Genomic DNA, 14,834 nt, shown 5'->3' on the forward strand with positions numbered 1-14,834 from the left:
TATTACTGAAAATTGTAAAAGTTTTAAAAAGGTTCACTGACATTTTTACAATTAATTATTGAACATTTTCACTAAACATGTAGCTGTAAAAAATCAAAATCAATCATGTCATCATGACTCATGATGACTATGCAAGTTTTTTTACACGCTGTGTGTATGAGTGTGATACGTGTTCGAGATTGTTCCATTCGAAGGGGGAAATCTTTTCGATTCCAAGAAATATGGCAATTCAATGTCAATGACTAATTAATATATGTGTGGGACTCCGCCAGCTGTAGCGTCAGCGTTCAGCATTGAGGTTGGTCGTGACGCAAGTCTGTCGTCACACTCACGGTTCACACTGCAGCGAGCAAGACATCGTTGTAGTTTCTTTCACATCACCACAGTAGTAGACCCTTCAATTCTACAGTGCTTTAATTTTGTTGATTATAATTTATTTGAAACGGACAACTTTGTAACAGCTGTTTATCTTTAAAGTCAATCCCGTGATTTTTATCTACAGGCAGTGGGAGATTTTCTAGTCGAGGTTAAGTTTCTATAGATTAGCAGAATTTGTCGCTCCTTGCACCGGTGTTTATTTGCACAAGTGAACAGCTGTATAACTTGAACATGGCTCCTACCGGCTCAAGTAAGTAGTTATTGTTTTATGACATGTCTCAAAGATATACAACAACTCATTAATGTTATAAATAAATTTAAAACTTCTTACCGTTGCTTGATTTGGGTCCCGACATGTTGCAATAATGTGTTTCACGGAATTATCACTGAGCAGGTTCTTTACAAGCCCGAGACCTATACCACGATTGCACCCTGTTATTAAAACTGACTTCATCCTTATGGAACTTGATGTACCTATTTCAACTTTAATCGCCTGAGATAGGTGGCAAAGGATAATCTAGTGGAAAGTGGAACCTGTTTACTATGGCTTCTTGTTTACGTAACCTCTTGTTTCGTAGTGATCGTGATCAAGTCTGGGATGAACGGGGTCAAAGTAAAATCTGTTTTTAAAAGTGACAATCATCTGTTGTTAAATTAAAGTTGTTGTCAATGGATTGAGTTTAAAAGGCTTATTATGTACTTAAAATCTATGTACTAACCATTGTTTATTTTAATTTAAATAACCCAAAATGGCTTTTAAAGTGTTGAGACAAACCCTCAATCTAACCTTAAAATATCCTAGTTTTCAGTTTCAGCAACACCGATACATTTCGATTTCATCATTTAGGTTTAGTGATTCAAAAAGTAAGTTTCATGGAATTCCTTATTCTTTGATTCCAAGATGTTTAAGTTTATTTGTCATCATAAAATATTACTCATCCAACCAGCTGTTTCTTAACCTCCTCTAGTTAACATGTTATGATGTTATGTTGTGTATCCATAACAAATCAACTTTGATCTTGTGTAACTTGTTTACCATTGATTTGTTATACATTTTGTTTGATTTTATGGGTGGATGTGTTAGCTATTTGCAGTGTCAATTTGGGCTAGGTAAACTAATTAGTCTAAATTCAGAATCGTCAACAACTTAATAACTATAGCTTATGCAAATGTCTAGGTTTAATACACACGTACAAATCTGCATTAAAAACCTTTTCCAAAACTCTTAAGTTAGCCTATTACCTTTGACCATCAATACTAGTCAATGCTATAACTAAGACCTTGTAAAATAGGCTAACCAAACCAAAATTACTTATCAAACAACACAAACTTACTTTAGATCTAATAGATATTGTGGTTTAGCCCATCTTTTGCATTAACACTGTAACTTTAACGTAAGTTTACTTAATTTGCTGTAAAAATGATATCAAAAATGAGTTTAAAACCTTTTGTGCATTGATGAGACAGACCAATGCTAACTTATGTTCATATTTTTAATCCATCCAGTAGCATTTAAGTCAGGTTAAGTGAATAATATAGTAAGTAAACTTCATAACATACCTCTCATTGGACAACAACTACAGTAACCTAAGTTAAACTTAACTGTTAACTTTACTTTAAAATTGACAAAATGTAAGTAGGGCCTATTATGAATGTAGTGCCTGACTACTTCACTTTATCTTTGACAAAATACACATATTTTTACTCTTGTCTAGCATTTGTGAAGCCACAACTTCATTTAAGTAGGCCCTAACTTTAACTTGTAATTTAAGTTATGTATTGAGTAAATTGTCCACTTTTATCATATAATAGTGCTGAGTTATTCTTCATGAAAGAGCAATTATGTTAGTGTAGGATTAAGTTAACTTAGAGCTTTAATTTTAAAGCCGTTAAGTTTTTACATGATTTTAACTCTTTTTCTAGTAGCTTAATGCCCAACCAAGTGATTTATTCAATATTTATCTTGGACCTAATTTGCTGGAAAAAATCTTAAAACTGAGGAATGCAAGATTATTACGGTCATTTTCTTCCACACTAAATTCACAATGAAAGCTTACTAAGTTTGTGGCTTTTAACTTGCAGGTTCAAAGTACGACTACGATCTGGTGGTGGTGGGGGGTGGCTCCGGGGGTCTAGCCTGTGCCAAGGAAGCTGTCAGCTATGGCAAGAAGGTGGCAGTGCTAGACTTTGTCACCCCTTCGCCTCAGGGCACGACCTGGGGTCTGGGCGGCACCTGCGTCAACGTGGGCTGCATACCCAAGAAACTGATGCATCAGGCAGCGCTGCTCGGCGAGAGTGTTAGGGTGAGTCACTGTCAGATGATTTTTATCCTTGTGTACAAAATCCAACCCCCATTGCATCACAAAAAAAGTAAGATACAGTCCACTCTTGGTAATTCAAACACTTGATAATTCAAAACTTTCGATAATTCAAAATGAAGACTCAGTCCCTAGAGAATCTCTCAATATTTCAAATTTTTACCATGCATTTTGATACACTCGGTATTTCAAAGTCCAAATAGAGGGCAGGTCAATTTGTAACATGCAGTAATTCGAAGTTTCGTCGGTAAAAACACTCTTTAATTCGAAGTAACTCAGTAATTCGAAGTTTCGTCGGTTAACACTCTATAATTCGAAGTCATGCTGTAATTTGAAGTTTCGTCGAAAAAACACTCTATAAATCAAAGTCACACAGTAATTCGAAGTTTAGTCGGCAAAACACTCTATAATTCGAAGTGATCTCAAACTATACAGTACAGTACATCCTGTTCCCATGGTAGGCTAGTGTTGGACGTTTTGATGTTTGTTTAGTTAGAGCAGTAGTCAGAGTTAGTTCGCTGACTTGTTTTTCTAAGTTGGCAATCCGATCTCTTGATTGCGCGACATCTCCTTGAGCACAAACGTAGTTGTCGACAGCTGATAGTTCAGCTATTGGCAAAATATATAGCGCTAAATAACAGATTTCTTTGCAACTACAGTAACTGAAAAATAAGCCGTTGATTGTTTAAAAGTGTACTAAAATACGGTATGATGTTTTATTGGTTGTAATGTGCTGTACCTTTGTATGTATTAAACAAATGAACTCTCTGTAATTCGAATGGTTTATTTTTCTCCCGATAAATCGAACTCTTGATAATTCAAAACTCTTGATAATTCAAATTTATATGCTTGGCCCACCAATTTCGAATTATCAAGAGTCTACTGTATAATGTAACCAATGTATTCATAAATTTTAAAAACATACCCCAATTATATCATTTATGAATAACAATAACAGTGTCTAGGATACAGCCAACCTGGGAAACAGGAAGACTGGGATGGACTTATTATATGAATATTACGTCGTAAATTTTAGATTTTTTAACAATAAAAAACACCAGGCCTATATCGTGGAAAACGATCACTATGTTGCCGTGATCTCAGAGTCTTTGTGATCTTAAACAAATTCACAAAATGTTTTCTAGATCTATTGCAACTGTGGTAAATCATCACGGACGTTGCTGGGATGGAAAGAGGTGATCACTGATGATGTGACCGCAATCGCATAAAACATCAACAGATATTTATTATTGACAGAGTTACTTATCACAGATGTGTCGATGAATGTGAGAAATCATTACGGAAGTTACTCAATCATGGGAAATCATCAGTGATGTGCAGCAATTACTTGAAATGCTCACAACATTAGTCAAATAATAGTAATTTCATGATTTCAAAATTTTCTTTAATATTACTTGGCAGGTTTTTTTTCTACTTGGCAGGAAATAATAACATGTTTTCTGTTTTGTTTTAATGAGTTTTAATAAATACAAGTACAGTAAATGAACTGTAAATGAATATATAACAGACTAGTATTTAAATACTTACAGCTGAGTATTAACATTGAGTAAACGATCTTTTAAAAATAAAAGCCAAAAATTCAACAATTAAAACTAAATGTTCTGAAAAAATTAATTTTTTTTGCTTGCGCCTAAAAACCTTTTTAGCTACCTTTTTAGCTGGTAGCCTGTGACACTAGTTGTCGAGTTAGTGATGTTTTACTCAAACTCAAATAGCTTTATTTTTGACAGTCGTTACAAACTGCATAATAGCGTCAACAAATTTCTCTTAAAATAAAATATTTACTGTAGTATATTTTAGTTAGGATAGCCTAGTTAAATTTTATATACAGTCTAACCCGTTGATTTCTATCTTAGTTATTATACAGTGGGCTATATTACAATATAATGTTCATAATAACAATTACAGTATTACAGGCTATAGCGCATTTAGCCAAAATGCAATTCATGTAATAATGTTTTATTCTTTTTATCTAAATTGTTAAATAGTGTAGGACTGAATACAAGTTTTTGTCAGTTTCAATTAATTATAGTAATTATTGTTTTTACTTATCAGAGATGTGTCGATGAATGTGAGAAATAATTTTTTCCTAAACCTTATCACCGAATTCCTCTGTTATCTTCAAATTTTAATTTTAAATTTTATTTGATAACTTTCTAACCAGTTGGCCTAATTTTTAACCAGTACCAATCATATAGATCAAAGTATAAAAATATCCGTGGATTAGATATTTCTTTACATTTGTTCCTTTGCATTTGTTATTTTTAGACTGTAACAATAAAAAAGTTTGCTTATTAAAGTAAAATGAATTTTGTGTCAACAAAGGTAAACTTTCCAAAGGCTATGACAAATTAAAATTCCAAGGTGGAGACAGATAATGGGTGTAATCTAGAAGAGCCTAGTAGTAAGGTAATTGAAGGTCAAATGATTACATAACTATTGTAGTTGGCTCACCAACCTGTTTGTGTATTGACTGAGGTAGTCGTACCTATGATCCATTGCTTAAAATTTAACACTAGGACATGCCATTGTGACCTTGACATGACCATCAATCTTTATGTTGCAAGATCTTCTGTTGAAACTTTTGAAAAATGTACTTACTAGCCTACCGGTACTTAATTTTGAATATTTGTGACGCTGATAACATTTTAAACATAAATTATGAAACATCAAGTAAAATGTGTAGTACTAACCAGTAAGTTATGAAAAAAACTAGCCTAAATTATCAGTGTAATGATTGGCAGGAAAAGTTATAGATTTTAACTTAATTTTGTAAAATTGTTACTATAGCCTACTGAATTACTGTAGTGAATAATTTTACGGAAAGTCCAATTTTACGGAACATGTACGATGCTGATCAAGAAGTTAATTATTGAATAATTTTGTAAATCAGCCAGTAGGCCTAACAATATCCATTTTGCATGGATACTCATATTGAGTAGGTACCTTAATAAATTGATTGGAAAACAACTGCTTTGTAATAAAACTCCATGTTGAATAATCGGTTGAGGACCATTAATCTTTTACGGAGCGAAAAATAATGTTACCATCAACATTTTTTATCTGGTTTCGTAATCAATCATGCCATAAATTGTCTATTATCTCTTAAATATTATGTCTGAAAGTATTGTTTTGGATCATTTACGTTAAACAATCATGTGGCTGGTTAATGTGAATTCCTGAAGTTAGCTTATTTAAAACTTTGTTGTATTCACTGTTACTTGTACCTACATTCAATAAACTGGGATTTCAATTTGCTTTGTTATACTAACCTAGTATCGGTACTAATTAGTTAGGGACTCAGAACACAATGTAAGGATTTCTCTGAGTTAATTTTGATTCCAATAATTAATGTTGAATGAATATTCATATTATGCGGACATTATTTGTTTCAGTGCTTAATTTGAGGCAATACACAAAAAAATAAGAACAAAAATTGACAAATTCAGAGGTTATCTGTATTCTTTCAAATGTTTCTGAAAGACTAGTGTTCCAAAGACTAAGATAGATAGATTCTATGAAAATATCGGTATCAAAGCCACTCGGAACCATATCTGGTAAACAATGAAAACAAAGGAAAGTATGCAAGCTGCAGCCCAATGGCCGGCCGCTTGTGTGAACGCTCCCATATGGCTACGTGTACCGTTACGCTGCTAGAGCTATTGACTTGCTAGCCGCGATAAGTTGCGACACTTGGCTGGGAAGCGGGGTCTGGCGATGGTTTGTGACACCAAGCTCGATCGCTGTCGCAGTACGCTCGTGTGAACGGCTCCATTTGATCCTGTCCTGTGGACCTAGTCAAGCCTAGTCAGCTGGATGTGTCGCTCGTGTGAACCGTGTGTAAAGCTCTACATAAAATGTTGCATTACCCTGTAATCAAATACTTGTGACATGAATAACCTCCAGATATATTTTTCAATTTCCTTATTTCACTTCAAGAATCTTTTAAATGGTTATGTATCTTGCTTATAGGAGGCAAAAGAATATGGCTGGGAGATTGAAAACCCGGAGAAGATCAAAATCAACTGGGAGAAACTGACAGAGGCTGTGCAGAACCATGTTAAATCTGTCAACTGGGTGACTCGAGTCATGTTGCGGGAGAAGTGAGTTGTCCCTAGCCTAGTTTGGAGTAACTAAGTAACCTAACCTAATATGTAGAACAGTTCTGGATAGGAGTCTAAACGTCCAATATATTTGGGTCGTTTAGGCCAACAGTTGGGCCAAGGGATTGGTTCGAGCTGGAAATAATTTTCAAGCCGGGTCATTTATGTTAAACAAGTTCAAGTGTCTTGGTTTTTTTACCGAGAAGATATTTTGTCTTTGCGATCGCAGAAAGTGTCTGCAATGATGTGTGACTGAGATGACTTATATGTGACAAAAAAAAACATGTCTGTGCCGTGAGCACGGAAGATGTTCACTACTTTTGAGGTGACTCTAGATGATTTCATCTTGATTGCGGGAGATAGAGTACAAAATTGTATAACCCAATGTTAACTATACAATTGATGGTTTAAAAAGTTTAATTAATATACACACAAAGGGATTTATAAATTTTGTAAGAAATTATCTCCAAGATAAAACTTGTTATTCTATAGAAGATTTCTTTTTATAGCTCTATCAATACATCCAATAATCTTTTCTATAAAAATAATTTTCAATGATTATGGAAAAAACTACAAGTTATAAGATCTGGTGAATTTAATAAACTTGTCTTTAGCCCTTCTTGTTATGTAATCAATCAAAAGAGTAAAAACAAATCAACTAAATTCATATTAAATACACTACACCATTAACATGTACGAATAAATTAAATTGTTAAGGATTGCATAAATAAGAAACATAACGTTCTCGTTTGTGTTTTTGTTTCTGTGACTATTCATGTATGTATGTACAGCTTGAATAAAGATTATTTGATTTGATGATGGGGAAATTCGCTAAGTCTGGTGCAGACCGCGCAGACACCTAGTTTCATGTAGATCCTAGCATCCTATGATGTGAAGAAAGGGCGGCTAGTATCATATCTCAACTGTTGTAAAAGTCAGGATTTTTGAGAAATTCCTAGTGGATAAATAGATGCATTCAAACCATCAGTTGATTAGAACAGATTTTTTTGTGGTGTTTGTTCAAAGCAGTGATTTGGCAATGATGATCACATATTTCTCATCAAATCATAAGCATATTGTTAACTACAAGTATTGTTAAACTAACTACCTCCTTGTTTACATTATAGAGATTTATGCAGATTGCTTGTTTATGGATCTATGTCAATGCAAGTTTGCAAAACTAATAATTTAACTGATTTTTAAATTTCATCATACTAACAAAAATATTATTATTGTATTTCTTGAAGTGAGCAAATTTAAGAATTAACCAAATAATTGACTGGTTAAAAGAATTTTTGTTAATGCTGTATTCTAAGAAATTTAAAAGAGTCGGGTGATCCCAGATTTTCAATATTCATCATTAAAATTTACACACTTGACACAACATCCTTAAACAAATAAACCAGCAGCTGCAACAGGTCTGTTGTTGAACAAATATTACCATAAACACAAAGTAAACATCCCTCATAAAATGTAGTTTATATTGCTCACTACCATCATTACTTCTTTTTAAAAATATATAATTACAAGTATGGAAAACAGTGTTTCCCTTGGCTTAATGTAACACAACAGTAGTCATTGTGATGATATAGACCTGTGGATAAGTATCATGAGTTTTCAATCTGTAGAAGTATCCACATAAATGTTACTGCAAGATTCAATTGAGATTTATTTAATCAAATGATTTTATCTTGCAGGCAGATTGAGTACGTGAACGGCCACGGAGAGTTTGTGGATGACCACACGATGTTGGCGCGACTCAAGAACGGCAAGGAGCGGACGCTGACTGCGGACAAGTTTGTGATTGCCGTCGGAGGCAGACCCAACTACCCTGACATCCCCGGCGCCAGGGAACATTGCATCACCAGCGACGACATCTTCAGTCTACCCAAACCTCCAGGCAACACACTGATCATTGGTGCCGGCTGTATCCTTTACATTTATACTAGAAATGCTTTAATCAACAAATTGAACATTAACTTAACTCTGTAGGACCAACCCTAAGTAACCAAAACAAAAATTTGTGATCCTAACGGCTGTTTGCTTGCTCAAATAGAAATTGGTTGTCGTTGTCTTCTGCAAATGACGTCAAACACTGGCTTGCTTACTTGAGGTTATGGTGTTTCATTTAATTTATTTATTTCATTTAATTCCAATGGCAAATATACCAATACTTAATAGGAAGCATCATGCATCATGGCTACATACAAAAGAATATACAGAAAGACAAATAGTGTATGTTGGTTCAGTTCACTTGGGGACGATGATTTTTAAATTTGGTTTTTCGGTTTATTTTTTTACAATGCATTTCCTCACATCTTTGAGGCCACAAAGTGTGGGTTTATCTTGGGTAGAAAACGTCGCCGGCCAGGGAAAAAGATCTACCCAACTTGGATGGATGACTGGTGTTTTTTTTGCTCTTAAATAAGGAATCTTGTACTTATAGGTTGAAAGTGTATTAGTGTGCTTCTGACCTAGGTTCACTTGATGGATCAAGGTAACTTAAATCGTTTTAGAAAAATAACCATCAAATCTCAAAAAATAAAAAAAATAAAATCAATACCGTACTCAAACTAAAAGTAATCTGGAAAATTAAATGCCCTAAACTACATGTACCATTTTGTTCAAAAGTTTTAACATATCCCACAGAAATCAGTGATTGATACTTATGACTCAGTTCTAAAATTGTCGTCGTCTCTAACACGACATGTTGAAGGATCTCTACACCTCTATCTATAGTTATCAATGGAAACAAGCCAGTCTAGTAGAACGCAGGACTTAGGTCCGCGAGACCACAAGCTCAAATCCTCCTAATCACCAATAGATTTAATCTAATGATAATGGCGCGACACTCTAGACTAGCCTAAAGTAATGGGTTAATCGGTTCCAGACTAGAGTCCGGCATTCTAGTATGTACAGTAAAAAAATTAAATCATCAACAGTGAAAAGTGTGTACATTTCCTTAACGAGTGTGGTGTAGACATCGGTCTGGAGTGTGCTGGGTTCCTGCGAGGGATGGGTATGCAGGCTACAGTGATGGTGCGCTCTGTAGTGTTGAGAGGCTTCGACCAACAGATGGCAGAGCTGCTCACAGAGGAGATGGTAGAGAGAGGCATCAAGTTCCTGTTAAAGTGTGTCCCGCTCAGCGTCACCAAGAAGGAGAACGGCGCCTTGCGAGTGCAGTGGAAAAACCTGCAGGTCAGTCTTGCCAAAAAGCTTACTAGTCGTTAAATCTAGCACGGTTGTATGATGGTTACATATTGAATGACCTGAAAAAGTTCTAAGGAAAGAAACTAGTTGTCAAACCAACAACTGTGGTTGGATAAGGTAATTATTTTATTTTATCAATAAATGACTTGATATTTAGTAATAATCAGCCAGAGAAATTACATTTAATCCTTAATAAAGAATTTGGGTGTAATAATGCATTGTGTGCTTTGGCTAAGGTTTGCAGTAGTGATGGTCAAAACCAGAAATTTTTAATCTTAAATCTCAAAACCTAGACGCAAAACTTTTAACTTAGCTGATTACAAGGTTTAAGGTTACCAAAAAATACAGGTAATATAAAAATGTTAAAAGTATGCAATCAAATTGAAAGAGGTCGACTCCTGACACTGACATAATAACATAAATATGTGACTGAAAAACCCGAAACAACATAATTTTTTATAACATTAAAATAAATTAATCTCTTGACACAAACATTTTTAGAACATTTTGTGGTAAATATTTATTTGTGTTTATTAAATCTCGCTATGAAACTGAGTTGTATGTTGTTCCAGTTATAGTATTTAAGATGCCTTTTGAAGTTCAAAATCGGAATACAATATACAGTTTTCATTACTCTGCTGTTAATGGTTTGATCTATTGCTACCAGGTTGTGTGAAAAGTGGAAACAGTGTTAGACACAATAATAATGACGGAAAGTATGTCTGCAGTTTCAAGAATAAAACTGCCAAAATCTTCAATTTCGAAACTTTTGAATCTCGAAACCGAAACTTTTCCAAATTTTTGATGGTTTTGAAATTTGAGATTCGGTTTTGACACATCACTAGTTTGCAGTAATATCATCATAACACATCACTAGTATAAAGATTATATTTCTTCAATAGGTACAAAAAATTTTAACACTAAGAAAGAAGGAGGTATCAATATTTGTTTTGGAAATTGATTTTTCTTACCACTCATATACCGCATTGCGGAGTTTAAATGCAAGTATCCTAACCATTGATTTTTGCACGATCTAAAAAATACATTTTCTACCTTAGTTTATTACTGAGATAGTTGATACCACATAGATTATGTTGCTTACAGTAAGTTGTCGTATTCATTTGACTTGGTTAAAAATTTGGTAAAGTAATAACTACCATAGTAATTTTAGCACACTTTCTGTGGCTCAATTAAAAATGTTTATTTTGATTCAAAAACTTTTGACAACTTAAACATGTGGTTGGAATTAATAGTCAAAGCTTCCCGTTGTTTTAATGCTACAAAGCAAACAAGTGTAGTGCGAGGGTGTCCACTGTCCAGCTGACTGGGAAAACCTGTCATTATTGTTCTTACTGTATATTCCATCTCCATGGCTTGCTGGATACTGATAATGATGATGATATTTCAGGATGACTCTCAGTACGAGGCAGAGTTTGACACTGTGCTGATAGCCACAGGTAGGAAAGCTCTGACGTCCGAACTGAAGGTGAGCAACGCCGGAGTACAGGTGATCCCGGGCAACAGCAAGATAGACGCGAGAAACGAGCAGACCAACGTGCCTCACATCTACGCTGTGGGAGACGTCTTGCATGTGAGTCGGATGTTTCCACTATAAACATCGGATAAAAACTTCTTCAGGGAACGTGCAGGACAAAAATTTCTGGGTGGTTAATGCACTTCCAGCTCGCAATCTAGTAGGCCTACGTAAATATTTTGTAACCACTTAGAGTGACTGATTTGATATTTTTCTGCTATTATCTTTTTCTCTTTTCCACTAACTCGTCTAGATGTTTGATCTCAGCCTGTCTAAATCAAGGGAACTTTCTACCTTTTTAATACTACACAGTGTAGACTGGTGAGGTCATTGTTTAATTTTGGTAGGTAAATATTACTGATTGTGTGTATTAAAAAGGATTGTGTGTATTAAAAAGGATTGTGTGTATTAAAAAGTACTTGCTCTATTCTGGGAAGTTAGAAAACTTAAATTGTGATCAGATTTTCACAATTTATTCCAAAATACTGCATAAAAAAGTATTTTGATAAAAAGTTGAGTTTTAAAAGATTAAGAATCATCATATCTTTGACTTTTGGTTACTGAAGTAGACATACCATCTGTATGGACCAGCTGCTGAGGCTAATTTTTTTATTCAAAAACTTTTTGTTGAATGAGTCGCTCACCAAGTCATCCATCTTGTTATTTAATAAAGGTTCGGGTATAACTTGCTATTTTCTATTCGCCCGCAGGAGAAGCCAGAACTGACACCAGTGGCCGTGCAAGCAGGCAAGCTGTTGGCCTCCAGACTGTACGGAGACGGCAAGACACAGATGGACTATCACAACGTAGCTACTACTGTGTTCACGCCTTTGGAGTACAGCTGTGTGGGCCTCAGTGAGGAGGAGGCCGTCAAACAGTTGGGGGCCGACAACGTGGAGGTTTACCACGCGTACTACAAGCCTACGGAGTTCTTCATACCGCAAAAGAACGTGAAACACTGCTATCTGAAGGCCATTTGTGAGAGGAGGGGAGACCAGAAGATAGTAGGATTGCACTTCCTGGGACCCGCAGCTGGGGAGGTTATGCAGGGATACGCTGCTGCGCTCAAGTGAGTATAAAAATACATGGTACTAATAAAAGTGGTTTGCAATTCTATTAAACTTTTTTCGACTAAGTACTTAATTATAAGGGTCTTAATTATTTGGATGTTCAGTAGAGTTCTGGTGTTCCATACCCTGCTATTTCACAAACTATAGTTTGGAAATTAATTAATTATATATAAAAAAAAAAAAAATAAAAAAAATTACAGAACTAACTATGACACTTTGAACGTTGTCAAAGCCATGTCATCGCAAATGTTGGAAAAGCTTGCAGTACTTCGCCAAAGCTGGCAATATTGCCAAAGTTAGGGATATTGATATGCTGTCGCATAGTGAGCAATAACACCAAGAACATTAAAATGCTAGCAATGATTTCACAAACTTCAGCAACGCTATTGATGTCGTGTGGGTGTATATCTCGTGACACCGGCCTTTAACGCCCATATCTTGTGATCGCATCTAAATTATTGACATTTGTGACAATTTCGCCATCGATACGTTAATATTTTATTACATCTGCTTATTTCTTTTTATACTGCATATTACTGCATTTCTTATGTTCTTTGACGTTGTCTATAGCAATGTAATGTTGACAAATGACAATAAATGGATTCTGATTCTGATTCTGATATTCTGAATATAGTTCAGTCCCAGTTAGGAAAAGTGTGACTCTACTGTATCTTAACTCTTAACACTCTCACTCCATTCATCCTTGGCTTAAAATACGTACCTTTGTATGGTCGCCATTTCAGTTAAAAGTATTGAAGGTATTAGGAATAATGTGTGTAACTGTAATGTGACTTGTGTTCCAGGGCTGGTATCACCTTCAAACAGTTGGAAGGTACAATAGGAATACACCCTACTGTTTCGGAGGAATTTACCCGTTTAGTCATCACTAAACGATCCGGCCTAGACCCCACCCCGCAGAGTTGCTGCAGTTAAACAGTTACAACTCCGTCTGCGATGAACAACAAGCGTACAATACTCACTCGCACCCCCCCCCCCCCCCCACACCCACTCCAGTATTGGTGTCTTTACTCACTTGATATTTATCCTTGGAAGCTTTGTTAGGTAAAGGGCGCTCTTATTTGTTAAGTTTACATTTGTCATCTATTAGAACTTTTTTTTGTCAAACTATGTTTTTAATATAAATTTGCGAGTGTAAATAATTATTAAACATTTAGCTACTGTAATTTGTTATAATAAATAAGTTTTTTTAAACTGTGTTGCATCTTATTGTACCTTATTTAGATTTATTTTTATTTGGAAGTTTTATATTGTTTGTTTTATGTTGTACGGAAACGGAATTAAATGTGGATTAACCTGTTACCAGGTTGGTCAAAACTTACAAGACACCCTCTCGTTCGACAACCTAAGATCAGAGCCATGTATGTAGTGCTACAACAATATACTTAATGGTTACAGAAAACAGCAATCAAATTTGTACGTTTCAAGCGATTTTTAAGCGTAACAGACCCTAACAAGTATACTGTATATTGTCATTTGCTTAGTTTTCATAAGCCAAATGACTTAGGAACAGATTTAACAGTGTACGTGTCATCACTATTTAAACGAATATTTGTCAATAAAATATTTAAAAAGAATGTTCCTTCACCGAGCTGATCGAGGCCTCGTTCCGCCCATGCTCTGCATATCAGCCAATAGTCCTCCAGGAATATATGCATGAAGGCTATTAACTCAAACTATCTATTCATCACAAAACATTTGTTGTTCCAGCATGTAACAAGCAGTGGTATATTCATAAATTGGTTAATGTTGGAAAGGTAACCGTCCTCTGAGCATCTACCAACATCGGGTACGCGGGAGATGGTTACAGTTTTGCGGCAATTGCGGAAGACGATGATGATTATGTCTCCACAAATACAGACAATGTTTACAATCACCAAAGGGCTTTGAGTTGTTAGTTGTTTTTTAAGGATTGCAAGTTGGCGGATTGCGGCCGAATCGGTCTAGAGTCGAGGATCCGTTGCTAGATGTGTTTTTACTTGTTTTGATATGTGGAATCGGGCGTGCATTTTGTTACATCCTGAATAATGTAAGGTTTAACATTATTTTATTGTTTTAATTGTATTTTAACAGTTTTTAAGTGAATCAAGCTTGTATCTGCTGATCAAGTATACCAGCCACAACAGACGGTCATTTTGATCATCTTTGTATTAGTGCTAAGATGCACTACTTCTCGTTTGTT

The 14,834-nt window shown here is 35.1% G+C and overlaps 2 protein-coding genes across 5 annotated transcripts in view; one reads left to right on the plus strand and one right to left on the minus strand.

Moving 5' to 3' along the window:
* Positions 1–964, minus strand: part of LOC128992027 (C-factor-like) — a 15,164-nt gene extending 14,200 nt beyond the window's left edge. Inside the window, exon 1 of the mRNA XM_054415375.1 lies at positions 710–964. Coding sequence (XP_054271350.1) covers positions 710–832 — 123 coding nt within the window. The 5' untranslated portion in view covers positions 833–964. The remainder of the gene's footprint in view (positions 1–709) is intronic.
* LOC128992004 (thioredoxin reductase 1, mitochondrial-like) overlaps positions 1–13,849 on the plus strand; it is a 21,699-nt gene extending 7,850 nt beyond the window's left edge. Inside the window, exons 1-8 of one of the 4 annotated variants that reach the window (XM_054415363.1) lie at positions 352–628; positions 2,461–2,681; positions 6,690–6,820; positions 8,518–8,747; positions 9,801–10,018; positions 11,439–11,621; positions 12,275–12,633; positions 13,438–13,849. In XM_054415363.1, coding sequence (XP_054271338.1) covers positions 610–628; positions 2,461–2,681; positions 6,690–6,820; positions 8,518–8,747; positions 9,801–10,018; positions 11,439–11,621; positions 12,275–12,633; positions 13,438–13,567 — 1,491 coding nt within the window. In that variant the 5' untranslated portion in view covers positions 352–609 and the 3' untranslated portion in view covers positions 13,568–13,849. Of the gene's footprint in view, positions 1–351; positions 629–978; positions 1,243–1,430; positions 1,489–2,460; positions 2,682–6,689; positions 6,821–8,517; positions 8,748–9,800; positions 10,019–11,438; positions 11,622–12,274; positions 12,634–13,437 lie in introns of those variants that run through there. The other 3 variants (XM_054415346.1, XM_054415354.1, XM_054415338.1) reach the window with 3 other exon arrangements.
* Positions 13,850–14,834: the final 985 nt, after the last annotated feature.

Source organism: Macrosteles quadrilineatus, unplaced genomic scaffold, assembly GCF_028750875.1.
Source record: "Macrosteles quadrilineatus isolate MER2022 unplaced genomic scaffold, UCM_ALF_1.0 Scaffold_1__1_contigs__length_201487025, whole genome shotgun sequence".
Classification (NCBI taxonomy): domain Eukaryota; kingdom Metazoa; phylum Arthropoda; class Insecta; order Hemiptera; family Cicadellidae; genus Macrosteles; species Macrosteles quadrilineatus.